The following is a 25565-nucleotide window of genomic DNA, read 5'->3' as shown; positions in this document are numbered from 1 at the left end:
ACGGTGGCGAAACTTGTCCATTGCGTGATCCCCCGCACCATTGGCGAAAATACACGCCATACCTTGGTATAGCTCGTGCTGTACTACGGATCAGTCGCAGAAGCTTAAAAGTACGTAGATAACGAATTCAAAAGGCAACTTACACATAGTCTACCATGTCTTCTACCACCACTGTTGCCGTCGCGGAGTCCTCCTCAGCATTTGAGAAGCTCAGCTTGAACGCTACCGCATCCGTTCCTGACGTTCCTGTATGGGAGGCGCCTCCTGTAACAGCTGAAGACCTCGAATGGGCGGACATTTTGACGATTGACTTGTCAAAGTTGGCGACGGAGAAGGAGGAATTGATCAAGACAGTCGCGACGGCCCTTCAACGCGACGGTTTCTTTTACGTGATTGGTCACGATATTGCTCCCGAAACGGTAACTTGTTGTCAAAATTGTTTTGAACGCGGCTCATCTCATCTCTCTAGCTCCTTCGGCAATTTTCGATAGGCCAGCTTGCGTTCGATGCAGTCTCAAGAGAGGAGAAAGAACAACATGTCGCCCCAATCAAGGAAAAGGGGTCTTTCATCGGTTATAAGGTTCGTTTACCTGCTTCACTGGTTCTTCGACGTCCTTCATCTCATCCGATTTTCGAACAGCTCCAAAACTATTGGGAGATCACAAATGGCATCCGCGACAGGATAGAGCATTACAATTTTTACGCGAACGAGTTAGTACCCATCCTAATTTTTAAATTTCCCTCCTTAACACTTTCACCAGGCTCGATCCCGTCACCCGCCATCCCAAAGCTCTCCAACCCCACATGCCCGAAATCAAAGCTTTCTTATCTGTAAGTCTCAATGCGCTTTTAAAGGGGAGCTCGTATTTACTGGGATATAGGAATCCCGTGAGAAGGTCCTCAAGCCAGTTACTCAACTCATCGACGGCGTACTGGGGCTCAAGGAAGGTCACCTCTGGGACCTCCATGAAACTCCTCAAGGAAAACCTGGTGAAGATGTATGATTCTTATTCTACCTCCCATCCAGTTATCTATTAATAATTGTGTTTCTAGGTGTTTAGATACATGATCTATGACCCCCTTACATCGGAAGAAGCGAAGAAGACTAATGGCGTCATGTTGAATGGACACACTGACTTCAACAGCATTAGCTGCCTCGTTTCTCAACCAGTCACCGCTCTTCAAGTCTTGATGCCGGATAACGTCTGGCGATACGTTAAACACAGGGAGGGTGCATATGTTATCAACATAGGTGACCAGCTCTCCTTCATGAGCGGTGGGATTCTGAAAGGAACGATGCATCGCGGTATGTAGCTTGTTTTTTCCTCCGCGGCATTACCGAAATAGTCTGACTGTCCATTTATTTTTTAGTCGTTCGACCACCAAAAGACCAAGTTCATTTTCGTCGCCTCGGTGTTTTCCACTTTGCGCACTTTATTCCTGGCGTGTCGTTAGAGCTTTTCGATTCGGAGAAAGTACAAAAGGAAGGCCATCAGATCTTCGAAGGAAAGCCACCTACAACCGATGAGTATGTTATATCCTCTGTTTTTTTTTGTAGCTGCATCTGACAATTCATAGATGGGAGTCCGCCCGTGTCAAGAGCTACGGCACAGGAGAATTCATCAAAGGAGAGGAATACGACATAGAAATTCTCAATGGACTCCAAGTTAGTTGCTTGCCACGTTGATCTCCACGGAATGATAGCTGATTGTGTTCAAACTAGGTTCGCCACTATCATTAGAAATTGTACCCTTGTATTAGAACCACTGTTTTATTATCAAGTCAACTCGAAAATGACAAGCCTCGTAAAAAGCGATAAGCATGAGCTGATAGCTGATAGCTGACCCGCCTCTGGTTGTTAATTTCGAGCAGACGATCGTTCTCATATTCCGTCATCGTAGAATGAGTTAAAAAATACCAAGTCTCATGTTGATAAAGATAAAATGAGTAAAGACTTTTTTTGTTCTTTGAAATTGGTGAAGTTACGAATATCCAAATTTAGAATCTGTCCCACGGCAATTTTATCGATCTTTGGCTCGTAACCACAACCTCAGCTCTGCTTTCTTCACCATGAATTCCGTTGTCCACGACGCAGTACACTCAGATCTCCAGCAGCTTAACGTCCGACTGCAGCAGATTCATGAAGCGATCTCCAACTTCCAACCGCTGAGCGACAGACCTCCGATTCTTGACTCGTCACTGGACGTTAGTACCGATGCCGGCGAAGATAGTCAATGGCTTCAGCAAGAGCACATCCCGGGGCTCAAAAACTTAAGAGATAACATAAAGATTGATCTTGACGTGCTTCAAAAGGTTCTTACTCTGTTTGCCCCAAAAATCTATTCGCAATCTCATCTCGATTTTTTTCCAGTAGTTTCTTGACGATCCGGAATCAATCCATCTCCCACCATTGTCAACCAATGCTCCATACCTCATCGCGGTTTGGAACGAGGTTTTATGCGGTCCAGCGCCTATAGTTTCCGTGTTCAAAACGTTCCCCTTCCAGCCTACCTCGCAGCTACCCAACTCTGCGAGAAAGAGAGGCGCCCAAAGACCTCCAGGAGCGAAGGTTGACGTAGTGGCAGACAACGGCCGACGATGGATTCGGGTCAATACGTGTGTTCTTGTTTTAATTCATCTCAAACGCGTTCATCTCACACGACCCGCAGCGTCAAGAACTCTCGTATCCTTTCAGAATTCCGCGAAATCGATTCTTATCTAACCGATTCCGAAGATGATTCGAACGACGAATGGGAAGCAGATCGGCCAACTCTTGCTCAAACCGAATTTGACAACTCCATTCTACGTATGGGTCGATCCCTTTTGCAGGCGGCCAAAGCCAATCCTATTATTGAGGGCACATCGGAGATTCCTAAAGTGACACTTCGTTTGACGAGGTTAGATCTGAACGCAGGAGCTGACCCACGAATCGCGCAAACGATACAATGTCTTCTTGATCTGGGTGTCGACGTGGAGCTTGGAGAACGGGGAGAGAACGAACTACTCATACTGCCTTCATCTAGAGTGCCCTCCCCCTCCCCGCCTTTCCCTCTTGAACCCACACCGCGCATCAACCTCGATCTTTCTGTCCTTATCGCGGTCATATCTGATCTTACGCATGCCCAACTCCCATCGACAATTGACGAAGCTAATCGACGCTTCATACCTCCCCAAGAATATTGCAAGTGGAAACAGAAGAGGCAGACCATAAACGGTATGGCGAAGGGGAAACCCCGTCATATTGAACCAGCTACGGACGAGGACGCTGCAGCTGTGCAGCACGATCTAGCAAAACACTCTCGGGCTTTAACAAATCAGCTGCTGCAGGAAATGGGAAAGGGGCTTTTACAAGAAATTCATGACAAAATCTTGGCCATGCAAAAGGTGGAGTTTTGGACGACACCAGAAGCCCGTGACCGCTGCCTCCGCATCGTGTCTAAAATTGGGGGCTCAAATGAGAAACGTCGTGCGTTTGCTCTATTCTCAATGCCAGGCCCTGGGTCTCCTTCTTCCAATGCACCGCTCACGCCGGAACAAGCTGAAGACCAATACTGGCAGAACTCTCGCTACCCCTCCAAGTTCATCCCCCTCTTCCCTCTTCGCCTCTACCCCGAATCTGCCAACGACGATCGTGCTGCCTTGCTCGCAACCCTCTCTCCACCCGAAACGCACCTTCGTCTGAAATTCCACAGGGATCTGGGGAAAACATGCGAGGACATCCTCGCGCAGGAAACTATCCCTCACCCGCGTGCGCTCCCTGAGGACCTCGTGAACACACCCGATGACAGCGGGGAGATCCAGCGGGCTATCGTGACCAAGGCTAATCCCAGGTTGACTGCGCACACGGTGCAGAGCATGCTGTGGGGCGCGGATTTGGGATGGACGACGCTCACTGCGAATAGGATGAGTGTAAAGGCGATTTTGAGGGAGATGAAGATTGCGAGGGTTACCGGGAGGTTGGATGCTTTGGATGAAGGAGGTATGGGAGGGGAGGAGGTTGTGAACTCGCCGGCGATTTGGGTTGTGGATCCGAGGAGTTTGGCGGAGGGGATGTCGAATTTGGCTACTAGTAGTTCTGTGGCTGTTGTTGATTAGGAGGAGATCATGTTGAGTTTGAAAGTTTATACGCTTTATCTATTTCTCTATACCGCGTTCGACCGAAAACTGAATTTTCCCTTTCCATAAAACTCTGAGTGAGTCTTCAATAGATACCATCATTCCTGCAAGTTCAAATCGAAACCAAATCGAAACGCATCTTCTTCCTATTGGATGCGTCTGGCCGCAAGCTTCGATTTGTATCCCTTTCTGGTGTACGACGCTCTCGTCCGTGCATGCGCAGAAACTACTCAAGCGAACGTTGACAACAAACCTTGTTTTTGCAATAGTGTGTTCTGTAACCTGTTACTTTCGTTTCATTCAGGACATCGTACTTGAAATTCAAGTTGATTCGCTTCGTTCACCTAATCCAGAAAACTATCCGACATACCGGTTATACGTGGTTGTTCAACGCCCATGCTCGTAGGTGCTCCCGACATTGAATCTGCGGGGGTGGTCAAATAAGAACGCAAACAATGACGTGCAGGCCCTAATTACGGAGGTGGTGAAGGCTTCAAATGTATCGGCCTGTGTGAGTATTCCTGGCTGAGGGTGAGTACTTCGTCAACGAAGGCCTGAGTCCTCCTTCTAAAGTCATCCTAGGGACGTCGAATCATAATTTCGAGCTGGAGCTCGATGCTTACCTTTCCAACTGCCGGAGCAGCACACTTTACAGCAGCCAGCGAGGTTGCAACAATGCGCTATGCCGACATGCTACAGCTACCCGTTTCTCGGATTCTCTGATGCCAGTGTTCAGGAGCAGAGAACAGGAAAAGGTGCAAGGGGCTCAATTGTACAAACTCGGGGCCGACTTATCCAAGGAAGCCTGGTTTCAAAACTCGCCCGTATAGAAAGAGCAATGACTATTTTTGAGCGCAGTGACATTGGGAGCCTCTACTTCGAGTCAGGTCTGCCTTCAGGTATTAGGCGACCTATCCAATCTACATCCCATCCGCCTACCCTTCGTCGTTGACGATGTGCACTGGGAGGTTCTGGGGCGCAGATGTTGGTGTGCGACGCGCTCCGATTCCTCCAAACGAAATATTGAGCAAAAACGCAACATCCGACCCCTCGCACTCCCTCGTAGAAGAAGACACCTTGGCCTGGGGCACCCATATGTATTCCGTGAATCCCACCTAGTCGACCTCGGGCCTGCGCGGATGAACCTGTTGCTCGATTGTCACTTGGGATTGTTTCGGAGGGAGTAACAGGCACCGGCAAGTTTGAAATGGAGACCGGGGGACGCTGGCTCTACTGAATTCCTTAGACGCGCACAATTCTCACAGAGCCATGCCATCATTCCTCCCCTTACCTCCTTACACCGACTTCTCAATGGTATCCTGGCATAATGGCTCATGCTCGTCAGCCGCCGACTTCAATAGAGACGACTTTTGGGAGTGGACTTTGCTTTACACGTACCAGAGACATTTATATTCATCCTCCCCCTCAACAAACAAATTATCGTCTTGGCCTAAATCCTATCTCCCACCATTTTGCCTCAAATGTCAATCCTTTTCCATAGAGCGTCGCATGCACCTTGCCCGCCCTCTCCGAAACTCCGGGAACGAACTCTGACTTGTCCAGCATAAGTCCATCATGCTAATCTGGAATTTCACATCTCAAACCCTCAACTCACCGCCGTCCTCGTTTTTCCGCTACGCTGCTATCGCTCAGTCTGCGGCTTCAAACCTTAGGGGTCTTATTATTGACTGGAATAATTTCAGCAGATCTGGCTGATGTTTCTACTCCCGCACAGCTCCCTGTACCTCTCTCTGACGCCCAGGTTCGTAATTCATGACTTCCGTAGGACCATTGACTCTGACTGTGTGCTCAAGTGCTCAAGTATTCACGTTGTTCCACCAGGCTACTTTTTACATATCACCATCATTCAAGCTCATTCCCAAGGAAATACGTGGACAACGAATAGACGGGAAAAATTGTAAAACGGAATCTGAAGTGGTGGCGCTCATTGCTCCGGGGGGGCGTCCCACCTAATCTAAAGTTCAGAGGTCTTTGGTTCCACTGCAGAGGCGCGTATTTTCTAACACGAACAAAGATACTGTAGGTATGTAGGAGGTTTTTTTTTCAATTCGAAATTTTGACTTGGAGGCCAACTTCAAGGTGCCATAGCGCTGGCATATGAACGATCCGTCGCCTCAGGAATATCGGAGGGGGTAATCATCCCTGGATGGAGTCGCTTCAACAAAAAAATAACATACCACAGGAACTGAGATACTTCGAGCAATATGAAGGAGGCTAATAGTAAAAGAAAGATGAGTACATAACCGAGGCGCCTGAAGCCGGGATATCGCATTACTAGTATGTCCGAATTCCATCATGTCATCCGAGTACGTCATTGCTACTATAGTCCTCGTGGTCCGCCTCCGAGTCATCACTCGAACCCCATTCGTTCAATTCGTCCTCACACCCCAGAAGTTCCCCCACTTGATCGATTACTTCAGATTGAGCCTCCTTTGTGCACTGAATAATTGCATGTTGCACTTCTTTCCATGCACTACCATCGACATCCTTGTTCCAATCTATGCCCCAGGATGCAATCTTCCCGGCCAACGTCCTGATTATAGTGGTCAGCTCATTTAGCTTCATGGAAGCTTGGGCCTCCACATCAAAATCCTCGGCAGTGAGAGCAGTGGTATCAAAACGCATCATAAACATCTTATGAGAAAGGGCCTCCTTGTCCCGACTCCTAATAATCTCTTCCCCAGCCTCCTGTCCTTCTTCTAAGATATCATTTGTGACTTCTTGCCACTTGGGTTCAATCAAAGAGCGTGCAAGGTCGTAGGCCCTCTTTCCGTGACTATGCGGGGATGTTGCGTCGCGATGTTGCTGCAAGGAGGACAGCAGTTCATTATGAGCGAAATAAAATCTGTCCCATGTCCGCACGTTTCTCCAGCATATGTTTTCGATTGCACGGCAGTGATGAGATTTAAAGAAGAAGGGTGGTAGATGGGGGATAATGTCTGCAAACAGGACTTGTGATATTATGGCCTTCCGTGGAAGAGCAGCGAAGATCAAAATTTCTTGTGGATCATTGGACCATTGGCTGGCTAAATGGTCATCACGGATTTCATTACGTTCCATCGCATAGAAAACCTGTTGAACATCTCTGCTGAGAGCCAGCTGTGCGTTATCGATGAGCGCCAATCCAACTCCCTTTTCACCCGCCCTACACCGTTTAACACATTCAACGATGGCCCACAGCCACAGCGGGGTAATTGATATCCAGGGACTGTTAGCACCGCGGTGCCTGTTTCGAACATGTCGCAGTAGCTCTCTGTAATCATCGTCTGTGGGATACCTCTCAAGAATTTCGCTGACATTTGCAGAGCCTGCGAAAGCATTGGCAATAAACCCATCATCAGTTAGGACGGTAGAACTGCCTTCATCATAAACTCTGTAAAGGAGTGAAAGTCGCCTCAGCAAGCCAGCTAAGTCAGATTTCTCTTCAAGCTGCGGGGTATTGGAGGGAGATGGTATGGTCGGTGGAAGCTTCATGGCGGACTATTGATGGTCTATGATGAACAAACCGAAAGGCACGGGCGTCTTCGAGTTGCGATAACATTATCTGTGATTACTTACAGCGCTGAGCGCTCAGAATCCAGATTATGTTTTGCGCAGCGAAACGCTTGTTTAGTTGTGTTGGATAGCGTGACGAAGACCACGTTACCTTTTCATCACGCTTAGTAAGTATAGCTACCTGCTCTCCCGACTCTCATGATCAGCTTGGTTGTTGTGCTCGTTTTGGACCAGACCCCCTGCCTTTGCTCTTATCGATGGGCGAGTGCGATTCAACATTCCTCAAGTCAAGGACACTCAGGATAACAGATCTTGATAACTATTGGTGAGAATTTTTTTCATTCAGATCTCCAAGAGTTCATCACAAGTCGACTTTGTAGCTATCCACCTGTCAGAAACCTCCAATGTCCCTTTCGAAAAGGAATCATTTACTATAGTCGAGGAAACACGCTATTTGAGCGCAATATTCATCGCTTTAGTAAGCACGAGGTATACTTCCATGCTACCCAAAGAACTTGAAAATGACGAGCTGAGTAATGTACCTCTAGCCACGAATTCTTAGCGACAAAAGCGTGGCCTCATATGAACTACTATTTTTCAAGCTCATTCCAATTGAAACCAATCGAGTCCTACTCATGAGACTAGACGGGCCCCGAACGAACTTGCCTCAATATGGCCGCTTGGTAGAGCGTAGCGTCTCGGAAGAGTGTAGCGACTGGGAAGAGCGCAGCGACTCGGAAGAGTTTAGTCACTCGGAAGAGCGTAGCGACTCGGGAGAGTTTAGTGGCTCGGAAGAGTGTAGCGACTCGGAGGAACATAGCAACTCGGAAAGGCCTGCACATCTCGAACTTTCAATTCACGAAATCTGTCACTACCGTCTTGGCCCTGCTCTGTGGACCTACCGCAGGGATTCGGATAAACCAGATCTCGATGAATTATTAATGCCGTTGAGATGGCCGACGGATATTTTGGGCAATACATTTGACAAGAACTGCATGGGCCAGATGAAGCTACTTGCAATGATCCATGAGGCTGGGCTACTTCACTTCCAGAATTTGGGGAAAGACCCGGGTTTGTCATAAATCTGTTGGAAATATTAGTCTACTCCGAGCTAACACTCCTGAGAAGGTGCCAACTTTGCATGTTCTCCTGATGGGCGGATTTTTGGTGTGAGACTTCTTGACAAGGAAGTGATTGCGATGTTACATTTCAGCTCAGCTGATGCTGGATTCGATTTGGTTACCCAGCTGCCAATTCCCTTCACTACACCAAAATTCCACATTCCGTCTGTTCCACCTGCATTTTCTGCCGATGGGTCGAAGTTTGCTGTCGCTGCAAAGGATGGCACAGTGTCTGTTTGGGATGTTCGAAATAAAATTCCCTTGATGGTAAAAAAGCCCAATCCTGACGTCCATGACGTGTATTCTTTGAAATTTAGTAGTGGAACTCTTGGAAGAGAAGTTTTGGCAATCACGGAAGTAAGTCAACTTCGCTGGACGTTATTTTCTTCATGTTGAATGAACCAGCATCAGCACTTTACTTTTGATGCTATCCGTATTCGCCTCATTGACTCAACATCGTTTGAAATCGAAGAGACACTCGACTTCAAATTGGCTCCAATACTGCGCACGCCCCCAGAGCGTAGCAATGTTTTATTCGATCCGGACGGTGACATGATGTATGCTGAGCAGAATGGAAGACTTTGCGAATGGAAATTGCGGGCAAGAGAGGAGGGTCCAGATTGGTGGCTTGGCGGAGGATAGCACGCCTAAGTTAGCCACAGTCTCCCCAATATGATTCCTATCTGCAAGACATGTAGGTGTGGGCCACACGCTGCATGGGATAGATACGAGTCCAAAAAATGTTGGTATTTTTCGATTTCCTTGCAGCCAGATAAAGAGAAGAACGGCCGTAAGCGGAAGCGCCGCTGAGCAAAGCAGGAGTTGTCCCCCAAAAATCGCCTTTCATCACCCAGTAGTGTAAATTTGGAGATTTGGAGGTGTTTTTTCTTTGAGTCAAATCAAAGCTGTTAATGCCAAGTTTGAATTTCTTCGGATACATAGATAATCTGAGCCTTTGAGCCTGTGCGGATCAGGAGGGGTCAATCCAAGAATAGCACCCTAGTTCCAAGTCATCGTCCCAAAATCACCAAAACGGAATCATAAGAATGCGATCTCGTCGGGTCTATGTAGATGGTAAGTAAAACTAGGTGTAATCGAAGAGAAAATTTGTTCAGTGCATGTTTAAAGAATTTGTGATGAGAATCAAACAAAAAAATTTAGAACAAAAGAATCAAAAAAAAAGCATGCTGCAATGTGCGTTCAATGAAGCTAAAAAGTATATGCGATGCAAAAAAAAAAAAGGGAAAAGGGCTCCAGGGGAGTTTTTATCTAAAAAGAAGGCAACAAAGATTGAAACTGAACTTTCCAAGAATCCGTTATTAGATTGTCGTTTTAACGTACCACTACCGTGTAGATCTGACGCTCCCAGATCCAGCAACAGAGCTCGTGCGTAGGGGCGTCATCATCACCATCGAATTCGACGCCTCCAGACGCCCCAGCCGCATTTCGTCATGGGGTCGACCACGCTAGGTACTACCTTGTAGATCTCACACTCCCAGATCTAATAACTACGGGCGTCATCACCACTGTCGAATCCGACGCCTCCATCTCATGCTTGGGCGTCGTCGGCTCAGACGCACCACCCGCAGCAGCATTCCGTCGTGGTGTCGACGCTCCCATCGACTCCGCCGCAGTCGCATACGACTGATACGAGTAATTGCTCGCGCGGGACTCTGAGCGGACGGGTGCCGTCGAGGTAGTGAGTTGGCCGAACTCTGATACGGTAGCGAAGGAGGAAGAAGAAGCTGTGGATGTGGAGGTTCCTTTGATGGTGGGTGGGAGAGGTATTGATAAGGGGGATAAAGCTGATTTGATGGATGCTTTGGAGATGGAGTCACTTTTTGTAATGGGTTGTGGTTCCAATAATGAGGAGGAGGAAGGGGCAGATTGAGGAACTGATGAGTCTGCGGGCGCGGGTAACGTCGCAGCAGGCGAAGAGGACGATGATGCACTCGACTCTTGAGCTAGGCTTTCGCCCTGACCCTGCTCTTCCTCTGGACTATCCGCCTCTTCCTCTTGATGCTGCAACAATTCAGCAGCATTACTCGAGGCTCTAAGCCTCGACGGGCCCGCCGACCTCGGCAATTGGGTGTCCGAAGCAGCAGAATCAAAGTCCGGGGGCGGATAACTCAAGTCCTGCCTCGAAGACGACGCAAACGCAATAGCATCCGGCCCATACGGGACAGCGAACCTAGCAAACGAATCTCGCGACGAGATGACCTTGAGTTGTTCGGGAGTTGGGCCGGCTTTCGGGTACGTGAATTCCGTACGGCTGAGGGTGTGCGTGAGCGGCGCGGAGATGGAGTTGAGGGAGATGGTGGAGGGGGAGTTTAGGCGGTTGGAGGCGAGGGTGTTTGTAGATCGCTGTCGGGAGAGGGTGCGGAACATGGATGAGGTGAGGTGGGAGCTTGATCCGGAGGGTGTTGGGCGGTGAGAGGCACGGCTTGTTCCTCCTTCTCGTGTGCCGTGCGAGAAGCTTGAAGAGGTGATGGAGTTGTCAGAGCCTACGCGTGTGTGCGAGTGGTGCGAGGTGCTGGCGACGGACATGCGGTTTAGGAAATTACGGAAGGTTGAATGCCGTTGAGGACGTTGTTCTGGGGAGCTGGGGGAAGAAAGAGGAGGTGCTTCAAGGGCAACGGGTGACTCAGTCATCATCGTCACTTCTCGCCTGGGCCCCTCTGGCTGGTCGACAACTTCAAAGTACGGCGGAGCCTCACCACGCGGATCGGGCAGTGAGCTGTTTTCTTGTGCGTCAGTGTTTGCTGCGGTTCCAGAGTTGAGACTTTGAAGAGAGAGGTCGCCAGACTCGTCCCCCTGAAGCAGCGGCATGTTGTTAGGGGTTGTAGGCATTGGAGAGTATCTTGATACTTGAGAGTGATCTCCAGAGTTCAAACTATCTCCTTCACCGTCTTCGTCTACCGCAGACATGACAACGGCCGCTGGCATCGTGACATCCTCTGCGTCCCGACCACTGAAGAAAGGTGTACATTCAGGAAAAGGAAGACAGACAAAAGAAAGGATTACTCACCGAAAGATAACTAGCTCCTCCTCTCCAGGCTCCTTGTTGTACGCAGGCAACGAGGTTGTCGAAATCTGAGAGGGGGTGCGTCGTGGCCTCCTGGATCTCCGTGTTCTCCCAGCATTTCCCACCACGGTAGTGGCTCCGTTATTATTGATAGCCCCAACCAATTGTTCCGCCGTCAGCTCTCTAGCTCCTCCAAGAGTTGCAGGTCCCGCCCTTCTCCGGCGCGACAGACAAGCTGAAAGCTTGCTAAAGACCCCACCTTTCCAAGAGAGAATTATAAAACCGATCAAGAACACCACGACAACGATAACGGGTATCTAATTACGCCACCTAGTAAGTCGGAAACGAAAGTGGAATAATGACAGAGCGCGTACCCAAATGGCCATATTGAATGACGAGGGTGGTGCTGAGGAAGAATTTCCGAGGTTACGCGGAGAGATGTCGTTGTGCACTGGGCTGGCGGATGCACGACCCAGCGCGGAGGCCAGTAGTAGTGCGATGGTGAATGGTTTGCGGCCGACGACACCGAGGGGTCGTCGGGGGTTCGTGTCAAGTGGCATGTTAGCGTCGTGTCGCTCATTATTGGGTCGTAGAAGAGACATGTATCAAAAAAAATCGTCGAGTGGAATGGTGAGGACTGTGAGAGACAACGGTCAAAACAAGGTCCGAGCAAAAGCAAGCGCTGGGAATGGATGCAGGACAAATTCCCGATTTGATTGCACAAATGACACGCTCACTACACACCACTCATCCAATTAACAATGTCGACTGCGCGCTTATAGCCTGTTGCTATAGTGAACGAGCTCACTAAATCTTCACGGTTTTTCTTTATTCACCCCACGGCTTGATGAGCGCTGAACGTTAACAACATCGACAAGACAATACACCATGCAGTCATGCCAGTCGTGTGAGTGGCAATGCCTCACAATTATCAACATCTCAAGACTGCTTTTGATACCAGCAGAGTGGGAAGAAACCCAGGCGGATAGTTGTCACCGGTGGATTCCAGTCGATGGACTGTGAATCATCAGCCAACAGCACAAACATCATTTACAACCACATGGTGTCGTAAACCTCAGATGTTTTCTATCTCGAGAAACAGTTGTTGACAAGTTGAATACTTGAAGAACTGGGCTTAATAACGCCGCTAGATCAGTGACTGTTCCCCGACGACCCCAAGTTTTCCGAGCGCTCCGCGTCCAAAACTCGACCTCGCAAGAGAAATCGAAAGGTGTCTTATGAATCGCAGTTGCATGGCTCAGATGCAACGCAGGAGCACGTCGCTACTAGCGACATGCCCAAGGGCCACCAACGAGGAATTCAAAAGGAAGACGGATAGATGGATTACCGTTCGGCAGACTCGGGGTAAATTTCTACGTGCACAGTCCCGAAAATTGAAAGCCGCGTCAGCCCAGGCCTACTTCTAGCCGACGGGTTGATCATGAGCGCTGAGTATGCGCAGCAGCGCAAGGACATAGAAGTGTAAGCATAATAACGTTGACAGCGTGGCCAGCGACGATACTGAACTTCTGGGGATAGTTCAGGCCGATAACAAAAAATTGAGAACGGTCATGCTTGCTAATTCAAGATGGCGGAGGGCTCCTGTCGCCCCGTTAAGTAGCAAAGTATCACTGGCAATCAAGAGTTAAATTTAACTTGACGCGATATTCTATTTATAGGTGTCGTGTGCAAAGGGCAAGGACGACTGAATTTCAATTGCTCATTGAAGATCCTGAGCCGCCACAGGCTGTCGCTCATATATCCTACTTCTTCACTACTTTATACGCCAGCCGTAATCCCAACACACATTCAAGAACCAAAAAGCACCAAGAACAGTAGGTAGAACGTTATATTACAACATAGCCCCCATCGTTAATGGCTTGACCGGCGAATAATGTTGCAGAATAAAATCACGTAGGTCGTTCGCTACGAAAGAAAAAATTAGCGTTAGCTGTAAACATCTAAAGAAAGAAAGAAACCCACCAAGTAGCTTAGGTTTCTCCTGCGGTATCTACATAACCCCCCCAAAAATCAATACATCACCCCAACACAAACGAAGCGCGAAAAAAAAAACATACCAAATGCCCAGCACCCTCAATCCTAAGATTCGTCGAATTCCCAGGCCTAACCCAAACCCTCCTCCTCGTCGACCCCTTCGGCCCAAATTCAGGCGCATCTTCCCTACCAGGAACAACCCACCTCAACTTTATCCTCTCATCCAACGCCGGAAGACGGTCATACACCTCAAATTCGGTGTGTGTCTCCGAAAAGACGATGGCTTCCTGCATACCTGACATTTTTAGCTTTGCCTGTTGGGTGCCGTTTGATTGGGTGCCAGTGAGGTATGTTCCGCAGGTGACGTAGAGCTCTAAAGAGGTTGGATCCCAGGCGCGGAAGAAGGGGTTTTTGAGGAATGTTGATAGGGCCTCTTCTCTGTTGTGTGGAAGGAAGAGGTGAGTTGATAGGAAAGGCGGAGAGGAGAGGTGCATGCCTTGATGACCATGTATCTCGCCTCATGAGTGCGCCGAGGATGAGGTTATCAGTCCGCGCTTGGGTACCCTCTGCGTATTCTTGTTCCGTGCTGGGTGGTTTGACGATCACGGGGTCGACGAGGACGAGGGCCGAGAAAAGCTTGGGAAACATTTGTGCTGCGAGGGTTCTGGGTGGGTAGATTTGGTGGGTGAATATTTACTTTGGAACTTGGAAGACGGGGGAAAACAGTTACGAGGTGCATCCGCCGTAAGAGTGCCCTACGGCTATGAATGTACGATGTGCGAAGCCGTTTAGTTTGCGGAGTTCTGCTTCGGCGTGGGGTAGACGTGCTAGGTGGGTTGGGAGGGGTGTGGTTGAAGGGGCGGCTGGAAGGAAGTTGAGCATGAAGTTTATGATATCCCTTGCGTTATCTTGCCAGTCGACTATATACAATCAATTAGGATGGTGAGGGGCGTAATTCAGAAACGAGAAGAACACGCACAGACTGCAGAGAGGTTTCCTGCATTGATTAGGGCCGCGTCACCGTGCTGCACAGACTCCCATGCCCATACCTCGTCAATAATTTGACCTGCAGGGGACGAGAGTAGAACCGCAAGTACAGATTCCCACATCTGTTCAAACAAGGCATCAAGCACATTCAATCGTTATCTTACAGAGCACACGCACCTCCTTCGGGAAGCCATTCGCATGCGCAAAAAAAAGTGTCAACCCAGTCGAACTCCCCGCCTTCAAGTTCAAATCATTCCGCACATAACGGTTCACGCAATTCCACAAAACGCGAGGATACCCATCCGTCCACGTCGACCCCCTCATTTCCCTGAGCTCCGCACGCGTTTTGAGCAGGAACGCGTGTCTCTCGGCTTTACTCGCTGATTCTGGGGGGGCGGCGGGAATGTCGACGTACCGGCTTGTGCGGAGGTACGACGCGGGGAAGATGTGCGTGCTCAGTGTGAATGGGGCGTTGAATGCTGGATTCCGGGGTGGAGAGGGAAGGGAGGGTAAAGGGAGTGAGAGGGGCTCAGGGGGTGGGTAGACGGGTAGGGGTGTACGGACTTGCATGGGTGTCCGTGTGTGAGGGGGTGGTCTTGGGTATGATGATTGTAACTGCATCTTGGGCGGCGGCGCTGTCAGTGGGGTATTGGGTGACTGTGGATATCTTATAAGTACTATATGAATATGAACGTCCTCGGAGAAGATGAGAACCGACGCGGTAGTGATCAATTCACGTGCTCCATCGCGTCAATCTTTAAGCTTCACCATTTAAATTGTCAACCCGCCGCTCAGGAGTCAGCACCTATGTATTGGCAATGGAGACTGTGGACGTCGGGGAGTGGAGGAGCGTTTGGCGTCAATTGGGCGTCACCTTCGTGGAAAACTACCATCCATCATCTGTCCACCATCAACAACAACTGCTTGTTTTTCGCCGGGAAATCATCCAGGCTTGTTGCGGGACCTCTTCTGATTCTCAACCCATATGAAGGGGAATTTTGTCACCCACGATGAACCCCCACCATGTACAGTTCCAAGATCTAATGCTGTCCCACCTCCAAGCAACCCGTGAGTTAAGATTGCTGGCTAAACATCTGACGCTCTTTCCTGCTTAAAGTCGTTCAACCCATCCAACTAGACCCTTCGCCAGAATGTCCTGACGAACATGACTCGCGTATTTGATACGGTTACGTTCGAATTCTGTACCTGAAATACCCGCCACCATTTCGAGAATCGACGAACGATATTCGCGCAACGCTTTCCAAGCTAAGCAGCACGACAGTCCAGGTCCGTGGCTGTCCAACTCTACCCGCAACCTTGTTGAATTTTATTTCCTCTGGTAAACGGACCATGATTTCAAGGAGGCCGTGTACGATTTTACTCGATGGCCACCCAAGCGAGTTAATCCTCTGACTGCACAAAACGACCCACTGTGTCAGATGCGTGCCTCTCGTTAGGCTATTTCCCCACTTGCTCCGACGTTTGGCAAAATATCCTCCCCGGGCCCGTCATCAGCCTCCAACAACAAAATGGAATTCGAGGCGTCTTCATTGCGCCAAACACAGGCTTCAATTGGCAGCGGCTCGCGGGCGCGAGGGTCCTCCTCATCAAAGATCAGGATCCCTAGGGGTATATCGGTTATAATCGCGGGTACCGTGTCTGGGAATTACCTGGAGCATGGCGTGCGTATAAATTCGGTATTTACGAGTTATAGGATATCTGGGACGAGTTTCTCTCAGCGCTTGGGCAACCTTGCTGGTCCTACGGACGTCGAGAAGACCTTTTGAAGATCACGCTATCAGTGTGAATTCTACCAAAATTGAGACTGTCAGCGTACCGTACCTCGCAAATTTCAGTGATGTGTCTTTCCCGGACGGTCATCCATCTCGACAGATGCTTTCGTTTACTGTTCTTGGATTTAACTGGCTCAATAAATGTATTGCAAAGACGCCGACCTCAAATTAACGGGTGCGGTTGAAAGTCTGTCAAACGAAAAGCCGGAAAGCTCTATTGCGCTCTAACGCGGTTGGCTTGCCTGGTCCATTTATTCCGACAGCTCCTCAAATCACTGGCAACCGTGGCGTTATAAAATTATCTATTCTTCCTGACCAGCAAACCTTTCGGTGAATTTATTCCTTCTAACTCTATGCTTTTCGTCCTCAAATAATAATTTTCTAGCCTACATTACAGATTTGCCACTTTCCAAGTCTATGATTTGACTTTTTGGCTTTTCATTGACGTGTGCGCAGACCGCTTCCCATACCCGAAAAATATTGATGACAATCCGCGGAAATCTGTGGACCTTTGCGTACGTGTAGTTCGATTCAGATATGTATGTCTGCGTAGGCTTGTTCTCGAAACTTAAAACGGATGATGTTTGCTAGAGATATAAATAGAAATCGGGGAAGTAACTGCTCTGGTACCTGACGGGGAAGAGCGCATGGGCAATTTGAATATAAAAACATGAGTGCCTGGCTTGACCTTTCGTGCAAGTTCCCTCTCAACTCTTCTCAGCTTCATGCGTAGCAGTGAGAATGCACCTAGGAGCCTGCAGTATGTATATTTTTCTTCATTATCCTTGATCAATTTATCAAGAGTGGGCTTATGTAAAGGTGATTGCTAACGCGCCCCATGATTTACCTCACGCCGCAGAGGTTGATCGATTGATCTCCTACAATACCTCGTGTATGCGGGGAGCCGGATACCAAGGTGACGACGGCAGCATTGTTCTTCGCTTTGAAAATTTTTGTCAGTCAGTTCGTCGAACTGCCATCCAAATATCAAGCAAAACGTCGAATGTCCCCCTGGGATTTTCTGTGTCTCGCAATCTAAATATTGCGGTTTGGTCTTCTTCCTGCAACTATAATATTAAATATTCAGCTGAGGCGAATCCTCGTTGAAACCCTGGCCAGCAGAAGCATGTGAATTGTAACATTGCTTGACCCATGGACTCCGCACAACAACCCGCGTAGAAAACGTGCCAACATCTTCACATTGAAGATTCTCGTATATAATATATCAACCCCACTTTTGAAAACCGCAAGCAGCGCTTTTCAAGAAAAATACCCTCCACCATGATACCAACGGTTCAAAATCAAGCTATGCTGCAGCAACAAGGCATCGCCGGGAAGCCAACCGCAGAGATGGTCAAAGCTCTCCAAGACGCACAACTAAATTTTCTATCGTGGCAAGATTCACCCCTGCTGTCTTCCAGACCTATCTGCCGCACGAGCTTCGAGTCCGACCGAAGTTCTCTGCATTCGATATCTGGTGGACGGCCCTTCGTTCGCCCACTCCCCGCGATCCCACACCCATCTGCCGCTGCACATTTACCAGCACCGCGTTCAGCCCCTCCGACGTTTTGGGATAAACCGGTTGTTCACCAATCGCAAACACAACTTTCCCCACGTCCACTTCCTCCGCTGCCCCCGCTGTCGCCTGTACCGTCCTCTGATGGCAAGGAGTCCTTCTTAGCTTGTGACCCCCCGTCACCGTGCCCCGTTTATTTTACCTCGCCTTTTGACGAAAATTTTGAGGATGGGTGCAAGTCGACTTTACCCTCCTTTTTTCCACCGAAGCTGGATTCGGTATGGGCCTATGCGGATAGTGGTGTTCCCCCAGAAGTTCCTTCCCCGACGACGGCTCAGCGGAGACGCGTTGCTAAATTGCGACGACATTTAGGAGAGAGCGTGGTTGACCTTTTGGTTGATCGTGGCGACACTCCCCAGCTCGGTGCAGGCCACTCGAGGTCGATGTCCCTTTTAGGTTCGTCGGCTGACCACGGGGGTTATTCCTCTATAATCAACCACTGCCGTTCTGCACATGGACATGGGGCCAATTCTGCGGAGACGAGTGAGGATGAGGAAGAGTTTGAGGATGTGGTATCTCAGGAACATGAGGGTGAGGAAGAGGGCGAGCAAGCGGATTACTCGTGGATCTTATCGAATGGGAGGGTTGTCCAGACTTCCCGTAGGAATCGATATAGGAAGAAATGGGTCTTTGAGAAGGGAGGTCGGAGATGGGTTGTGGATGGTTATGAAGAGGTCCTTCATGCTTTGCGGACGTTGTAGTGCTTGTATATCTTTCTGGGCAAAGGGGGATCTTGTGTAGGTAGATCATTATATATTGCATCACCATCTTTGTCTGTTATGGGCCCTCGATCGAACGGTCTTCCCGTTTCTTAGCACCGGATGTTCAAACGTTTTTGGGTCGTGCACTTCATGTTGGAAGATGAGTTTGTCCTGCTCCCATTCTTATCCAACTTGAGTTGAAGCGCATGACTCGACTGCTCGCATCTTGGGGAAGCCCTACAATGTGCTCGCACTATGGGTTTGGAGTAAATGGTGGCAATTTAAACGGTGTTGTCACCGTCGTGGGCGATGTATGTCTGCGAAGCTTCGCGATGACCAAGGCACACAGTTTGATGCTCTCGCGGATCGATGAGCAACGTGTAGCTCTGCAGGTGGCGCCTGCAGATCCCCCAACGCTTTCGATGGAGTATTTGGTTAATCTTGAAGATGATAGATGTTGCCTTTGGTGAGTTGGTAACCCAAACTTTCAATGACTCCCAACGAGTCAACAAGTTGGGTCGGTTGCGGACTCTGCTTCAAACTTTCCTTGGTTCCTCCCTCATCACCCCCCCCTTATATTCGTCGTTGCCATGTTTTCCGAAGGGTTTGTCGCTGCTTGTTGCCAACGTAAAGTGATAGCCTGAGTAGATACGACAATTCACATTAAGCGCGGTTTACATTGGCATCACCCTCGCTTCCGTCAGCGCTCCAGTGGCCTCCCATGTAACGTGCTATACTGAGTATATCGGAGAGAGATGGTGGTGGGCAGCGAGGAGGAGTGTCTGGCATTGTTTGGCGACGACCTGTGTTGCCACGCGCGCCAGACCTTCCTTGCTCAATCCCCCATCTCCTCATCCTTTTGCCTTTTTTCTTGCCGTAACGGCCGTCTGGGGCGCGCTCAATGTCAGGCAAGGCCCCTCCGAAGGGTCCCAGAGCCTTGTTGAGCTCGTTGCCGGCTGCTTCGCCTTTGGCAACTCCTGCGATCAACCAGCCCCCGCCACAACAACAGCAGCCTCACAGACATTCTGCCACATCACTGTCGCAACAATCGGCTGCTCCTAAACCAATACCAACTGGTCCACGTATATTAAGAGATAGCGCCTTTGCAAAGTTGCCCCCTGCAGGCCCCAAGAATCATCCAACAAATGGGTACTCAAATATCGCTGGCCCAAGTACACCAAATGGCCTCGGGTCTCACGCGCTCCAGAGCAACAGGCATCCAATATCGATTAAAGGGAAAAAAGCCGACACGGTGTCCTCATGGTCGAACACAGGAGTAATGATTTTTTTTCATCCATCATTAATGTTCCGATCGCTCATTTCTCGTTCTTCTCCTTTCAACTTCATCTAGGCCTGGCAATCCGCACCCTCGCAGCCCAATGGTTGGCAAGAAGCCGCGACTAACGGGACTAACGGAATTGCCTCTGGAAGTGGGAGCGGAAGCAGAGCTGCCATTTCTATACCAATGACACCCAATGCTGTCTCCAGATCGACAGCTCTCCCCAAAGACCGCCCATCTCTGCACATACCCTTGCAGCCGCGTCGTGATCGTGCTACGCTGTTAAATGAGCCTCCTCCACCACCACCTCCACCTCCAAACTACGAACCTCCGCCTGCCCCTCCGCCCCCTTCAACAAGTCCTGAAATATTTATTGCATCACAACCACCACCTGAACCTAAATCAGAACCTCCAACACAACCTCCTCCTCCTCCACCCCCGACCTCATCACCGCCACAACCACCTCCACCACCGCTGCCTCCAGCTTCTTCACCACCACCGCTACCACCATCACGATCTCCTTCTTCTCCTCGGTCAAAATCACCTTCACTACCCTTTTCGCCGCATCTACCATCCCGGGCTAAGATATCCCATAAGTCTCCGCCACCGCCTTCATCCTCGCCACCACTCTTGATAAATCCCCCACGACCGCCCACCCCACTGGACGAACCCCTGCCTCACTTACCCATATTCTCCCATCGTGTTGCGTCCCCAGTTCCCAGGCATCGACAAACACCTTTACCAAAGGAGCCGCAAAAACCTCAGACCCTAACGGAGCTTGAACCAAAGCTGTACTCGTTACCCCCTCTTCCCCCATGGCCGGCGCCGCGATCTGATTGTCCCAATCATAGGCAGTTTAAAGTCCTGTACGATCCGGCTGTTGACACTCTAACCTCTTCTTCCTCTTCCTCCCACCACTCAAACACGAAGCCACCGTCACACTACCGCCAACTGATCGAACATGTGAAAAAGCATGCAAGTGAGGCGGTGATACTAGAGAGGGTTCGCGGGAAAGGAAAGGGAAAGGAAGTGCTCTACCGAATGGAGGGTGAGGTTATTGGTCCAGCTGAAGGGGATGGTGATGGTATGAGGGAGGAAGAGGTTATTGTTCGTGATCCAAGGAGGGAGAAGGGTTTCAAGAAGTTGCCTACTATGAGGTCTATGAGGACTGAGTTGATAGAGCTCAAGTACGAGGTGAGTCCGTTTGATTATGCATCAAGAAATACTGCTGATACATTGCATCTTCTGAAATGGTAGCATGACGCTAATTCGACAGGTCCTCCCCCAGCAACCTCCGTCCTGGTCATGAACATCTCACCCCTGACACCAAACCATCTTTTAAAGCAAAGGTTCAGTCAATACGGTCCGCTGCAGTCCTATGAACCCCAAATTGACAAGGAGAATGGGAGTGCACTGGGGATTGTGTTAGTTAGATTTGCGACACACGATGAGGCAAAGAAGTGTGCGGAGAAGGAGAATGGGCGCAAGGGCGGCTTGCAAGGGATATCCAAACCTGGAGAAGTTGAGGAATGGAAAGCCGTACTGGATGGGGAGGGGCTCAAGATGAAAGCGGTGTTAAAGGAGCTGGATGAGAGGAAGAAGAGGGAACGGGAAGAAAAAAGGCGCAGGGATAAAGGATTGCCGTCGCTGCAAGCACCGACTCCGACTGTCAATGGGGTTGTTCCTCCAGCTGCGGCTGCTACGAGTGGTGGTAACGGTGGCCCTGCGAAGGTGGGAACGCCACAGACCCCGTCTGTAAGTACACCTCTTCATAATCGAGGAGGCGTCCCAAGACTGCCGCCACATCATTCTCTGCCAGCAAACCCGACCATTGCCGCGTCTACGAGCGGGAGCAGCCCTCACGTTGGTGCCCCATCCAGCCATCCGCCTGCTGGGCCTCTTCCGAATGGCGTTATCCCTCCTAAACCTGGAGCAGCTTTAAACCCCCAGCTTCCTGCAAAGCCTCTAGCCCCCGCACCCCCGCCCCCAATCCCCCAATCACTGATTCGAGCCCGATTACAGGCCATGCCTATGGCACCGCGAGATCGGGATCGAGACAGGTCGAGAGATTACAGGGATCAAAGAGACCGAGATGGATCTCCGCGTCAAGATGACCATGAACGCGATCGTGATCGTGAGCGGGGCCGGCTCAAGTCCTACTCGATCTCGCAGAGGTCAAGGTATCATGCGAATAGCTTTAATCACTATCATCCTTCACCTATGCGTTCTCCGTCCCCATCTCTGTCACCTGTGCGTAAGTCTGCGTTGCGGTCGTCGTATGAACACAAATCTGAGGTGGATAAAGAGAAGGAAAGGGCGGAGAAGGAGAAGGAGAGGGCGGTGTTGATGAATGCTTTGAAGGAGAATGGGCATGATCATGTCAAGGTTGAGGTAGGGATGCTGCGTAATATTAAGGATGAGGAAGTGAGGACGTTTTTTCAAGACTTTGAACATGATCTGGATAAGGTGCGTTTAGTTATGCTATATAAATTTTCTCTGGTGACGACCTGTGGCTTTTTTTTTGAAGGTCCTGCGTGATCATACAGGATTTTACGTGACGTTCTCTAAATCCACCACTGCTCGACGTACAGTTGCTGTTCTCGAGAGGAAGACCCTAGGACATCAAAGTGTCACGCTCACTGTGTGCCCTCCCCCAACCTCTGCCTCGGCTGGTGTGATTGAAAAACGCTGGACGGATGAAGAGATGGTGGAACAGGCGCAGAAGATGATCATTGACGAGCTGCGTGCCTTGCTCGCTAAAGACATCACCGACAGGATCGTCATGCCTGAGTTGAGGAGGGTGATGCTGGAGGAGAGGAGTCATCGTACACAGGCGTTGATGGAGCAGAAACCGCTTGAGAAGCGAGGCTTGAAGGGGTTGTCCTTCAAGAAGGCGAAGCCGAAGGAAGTTGTTCAGGAGGCGGTGGAAGTGAAGGAAGTGGAGGAGCAGGAGGAAGTGGAGGAGAGACCGAAGAAAAAGAGGAAAAAGGACGTGAAAAAGGTTGCGAAAAAAGTGGTGGAGGAGTTGGAGGCGGAGTCGGAAGAGGAGGATGAGGCTGATACGGTCCGGATTGAGGAGGTGAGGCGGAAGAGGCTTACCTCTGAGGCCCGGGACGAAGAGGAGGAAGAGGAGCAGCCAATGAGGAAGAAGCAGAGGAAGGAGGTTGCTGTCGAGGTCAAGGGCAAGAAGGCTTTGAAGAAGAAGTTCCTGCAGAAGAAAGAGATTGTGGACGATGTCGTACAACCTGCCGACTTTGACGTTCCTTCTGTGACAGATGTTCAGATCACTGATGCATTCGACTCGTCTTTATCTCCTTCTCGTTCTCCTTCGCCACCACCGGTATCCAAACGTCGGCCTCGAGTCCCAACCCCCCAACCCACTCCTCCGCCAGATCCTGTGGGCTTGGGTCTTTGTGAGGATGATGAAGACATATTCTTCGTCAAGCTTGCACTATCAGGCTACAAGCTTCCTACTGTGGACGTGCCGGAACCACCTCCGCCCTCAGCCACTGCCGTTCCCTTCAGGAAGCACGTCACTGGCTCTGCTCGAACGGAAGGCTTTTACAAGATCACTCACGCGGAAAAGGCAGCCTACGTCGCACAATACCAGTCGCGCACAAACACCAGTCAAGTTGAGCTTCCTGGCCCTGCAGAGGACCCCCAATCGCAACACGTCACTTCTTCACGATCCAATCGTGCCAATGCTCGTCGACGAGCCCAAGGATTGGAAGAGATCAACCAGGTGCAGCGGGCAGTGGCGCTTTCTAAAGGAGAGTCGGCTGCCAATGAACTCACGTTCAAGTTCAACCAGTTGCAGACGAGGAAGAAGCATCTTCGGTTTGCTCGTTCGCCCATCCATGACTGGGGTTTGTACGCAATGGAGAAGATTTCCAAGGGGGAGATGGTGATTGAGTATGTTGGAGAGGTTATTCGGGCGCAGGTCGCTGAGAAGCGGGAGAAGACGTATGAGCGCCAGGGTATCGGAAGCAGTTACCTCTTCCGTATTGATGAGGATTTGGTGGTGGATGCAACGAAGAAAGGGAATCTTGGGTACGTTGGCTTGCTCTCTCTTTGCTCTTCCTTGTTTTGATGATTTATGACTTGTGACAGTCGACTTATCAACCATTCTTGTGATCCCAATTGCACCGCTAAGATCATTACGATTAGTGGGGAAAAGAAAATTGTCATTTACGCAAAACAGGATATAGAGTTGGGCGACGAAATTACTTATGGTGCGTCTCCTTTGTCCTCTTGACCCTGCACCCCTAATTGACACAATCAGATTATCATTTCCCATTCGAGCAAGACAAAATTCTATGTCTCTGCGGCTCTGTCAAGTGCCGCGGCTTCCTGAACTAGATTCTTTATAATTCTACATCTCATCCCACCTTTTTCTGATTTATACCCTGCTGTCCTACATCCCATTCTTTTCCTGCACGCTGCACATCGAGCTATGTATCGTTTAAATGTTCATCCCCGTGTTTGAGACCTTCATCTGCTTTCTTCAGTTTTACTTATTTTCCATTCCTTCTTTTCGTTATTTCTTCAAGGGAATCATTGATGTCCTCCACGGGGCTGTTGGACAATAAATGCAAACATATTGTAGCAATCCCAAAATGTACATGTCTCATTTCCACTCCACTCTACAACCAAGCATGAATAAAAAACAAGCATCTGTACCGGCAAAAGGGAGAAAAAAGGGGATATTTTCGCGGATATTTGGCGTACTGTCGCGATGGATGAGAAAGATACGAACGCTTGAGTGGTTTCATCCACCAAGGTTACCGCGTTCCCCTTGGCGAGATGCCCACGCCGTGAACATGATACGACTAACTGGTCTTGCATGTACGCACACGCTTTTAGCTGATATTATTCATTCGCGGTTGATCAGGGGAAAATATTTATCCATAGTATCTGTCTCAGAGACGACACTTGTAGACGGAAAATAAATCTTCAAAAGTTGTCTGTCCCAGAGAGACTCGAACTCTCGATCTTCCGATGTAATTGTTTTGTTGAGACATATAACAGTCGGACGCCGTAACCAACTAAGCCATGGGACATTGACTTCTTCTTCTTTAGTAAACATCAAGACAAGTTGGTAGACAGCTAACTAGTGACACCATTTTTTTGGACAGCATCAAAGATCAAAGTGTCCACACCTCAGCGCCATCAATCGCAGTAAGGTCTGGAAAAGAGCATCCATTGATTGACGCTCATGACATTGTCTTTACAACGCACGACAGTGCAGGTTGTAATGGCCCTCAATTAGGAATGCAGGTGGTTTCTGTCATCGACTTCCTCCATGAGTGCGCTGGTTCAAGGCCGTCCCCTCCAGAAAACTTGGTTACCACAGATCCTATTCCGCAAGGAATGAAATTGGTCTTGGAATAATTCGTCCTTGACAGGCTAGGGAAGCAATTCCGCAACCTGCGGGACCCGCCGAGTTAGTTTCCGGA

The 25565-nt window shown here is 49.6% G+C and overlaps 9 protein-coding genes across 9 annotated transcripts; 5 read left to right on the top strand and 4 right to left on the bottom strand.

Annotated features, from left to right (window-relative positions):
* Positions 1 to 2070: 2070 nt before the first annotated feature.
* LACBIDRAFT_316995 (uncharacterized protein) lies at positions 2071 to 4095 on the top strand (the record flags this gene model as incomplete). The annotated part of the gene is made up of 3 exons (XM_001878930.1): positions 2071 to 2313; positions 2375 to 2616; positions 2670 to 4095. The coding sequence occupies 3 exons, from the start codon at positions 2071 to 2073 to the stop codon at positions 4093 to 4095; spliced, it is 1911 nt and encodes a 636-aa protein (XP_001878965.1).
* A 1458-nt stretch (positions 4096 to 5553) lies between these two features.
* On the bottom strand, positions 5554 to 7678 carry LACBIDRAFT_325194 (uncharacterized protein; the record flags this gene model as incomplete). The annotated part of the gene is made up of 7 exons (XM_001878688.1): positions 5554 to 5694; positions 5785 to 5804; positions 6087 to 6154; positions 6315 to 6351; positions 6522 to 6942; positions 7000 to 7510; positions 7644 to 7678. 7 exons carry the CDS (start codon positions 7676 to 7678, stop codon positions 5554 to 5556), a joined length of 1233 nt encoding a protein of 410 aa, XP_001878723.1.
* A 221-nt stretch (positions 7679 to 7899) lies between these two features.
* Positions 7900 to 9514, top strand: LACBIDRAFT_293553 (uncharacterized protein). Its single transcript, XM_001878929.1, has 5 exons — positions 7900 to 7957; positions 8013 to 8121; positions 8181 to 8703; positions 8761 to 9110; positions 9159 to 9514. The coding sequence occupies exons 3-5, from the start codon at positions 8268 to 8270 to the stop codon at positions 9393 to 9395; spliced, it is 1023 nt and encodes a 340-aa protein (XP_001878964.1). The 5' UTR covers positions 7900 to 7957; positions 8013 to 8121; positions 8181 to 8267; the 3' UTR covers positions 9396 to 9514.
* Positions 9515 to 9777: 263 nt separating this feature from the next.
* On the bottom strand, positions 9778 to 12380 carry LACBIDRAFT_325192 (uncharacterized protein; the record flags this gene model as incomplete). The annotated part of the gene is made up of 5 exons (XM_001878687.1): positions 9778 to 9816; positions 10095 to 10177; positions 10334 to 11724; positions 11782 to 12095; positions 12153 to 12380. 5 exons carry the CDS (start codon positions 12378 to 12380, stop codon positions 9778 to 9780), a joined length of 2055 nt encoding a protein of 684 aa, XP_001878722.1.
* Positions 12381 to 13630: 1250 nt separating this feature from the next.
* Positions 13631 to 15381, bottom strand: LACBIDRAFT_316990 (uncharacterized protein; the record flags this gene model as incomplete). Its single annotated transcript, XM_001878686.1, has 7 exons — positions 13631 to 13704; positions 13762 to 13789; positions 13857 to 14211; positions 14270 to 14437; positions 14504 to 14693; positions 14753 to 14882; positions 14938 to 15381. 7 exons carry the CDS (start codon positions 15379 to 15381, stop codon positions 13631 to 13633), a joined length of 1389 nt encoding a protein of 462 aa, XP_001878721.1.
* Positions 15382 to 16289: 908 nt separating this feature from the next.
* On the top strand, positions 16290 to 16547 carry LACBIDRAFT_316989 (uncharacterized protein; the record flags this gene model as incomplete). Its single annotated transcript, XM_001878928.1, has 1 exon — positions 16290 to 16547. One exon carries the CDS (start codon positions 16290 to 16292, stop codon positions 16545 to 16547), a length of 258 nt encoding a protein of 85 aa, XP_001878963.1.
* A 1287-nt stretch (positions 16548 to 17834) lies between these two features.
* LACBIDRAFT_325190 (uncharacterized protein) lies at positions 17835 to 18830 on the top strand (the record flags this gene model as incomplete). The annotated part of the gene is made up of 1 exon (XM_001878927.1): positions 17835 to 18830. One exon carries the CDS (start codon positions 17835 to 17837, stop codon positions 18828 to 18830), a length of 996 nt encoding a protein of 331 aa, XP_001878962.1.
* A 663-nt stretch (positions 18831 to 19493) lies between these two features.
* Positions 19494 to 20808, bottom strand: LACBIDRAFT_325189 (uncharacterized protein; the record flags this gene model as incomplete). The annotated part of the gene is made up of 5 exons (XM_001878685.1): positions 19494 to 19843; positions 19868 to 19948; positions 20360 to 20422; positions 20507 to 20769; positions 20795 to 20808. 5 exons carry the CDS (start codon positions 20806 to 20808, stop codon positions 19494 to 19496), a joined length of 771 nt encoding a protein of 256 aa, XP_001878720.1.
* Positions 20809 to 23923: 3115 nt separating this feature from the next.
* Positions 23924 to 24468, top strand: SDG16201 (histone methyltransferase; the record flags this gene model as incomplete). Its single annotated transcript, XM_001878926.1, has 3 exons — positions 23924 to 24159; positions 24220 to 24341; positions 24392 to 24468. Coding segments are annotated over 3 exons (435 nt in total), but the record flags the coding sequence as incomplete, so codon positions are not given.
* Positions 24469 to 25565: the final 1097 nt, after the last annotated feature.

This window comes from Laccaria bicolor, genomic scaffold (assembly GCF_000143565.1).
Source record: "Laccaria bicolor S238N-H82 LACBIscaffold_7 genomic scaffold, whole genome shotgun sequence".
Lineage (NCBI taxonomy): Eukaryota > Fungi > Basidiomycota > Agaricomycetes > Agaricales > Hydnangiaceae > Laccaria > Laccaria bicolor.
The sequence above is the reverse complement of the archived record's forward strand: the minus strand, read 5'-3'. Positions and strand labels throughout refer to the sequence as shown.

Excerpts from the sequence above, each read along its gene's own strand:
- LACBIDRAFT_293553 (XM_001878929.1), top strand. The coding sequence starts at position 8,268 with ATGAGACTAGACGGGCCCCGAACGAACTTGCCTCAATATGGCCGCTTG. Across the intron at positions 8,704-8,760 it reads GAATTTGGGGAAAGACCCGG|GTGCCAACTTTGCATGTTCT; the intron begins GTTTGTCATAAA and ends ACTCCTGAGAAG. Across the intron at positions 9,111-9,158 it reads AAGTTTTGGCAATCACGGAA|CATCAGCACTTTACTTTTGA; the intron begins GTAAGTCAACTT and ends TGAATGAACCAG.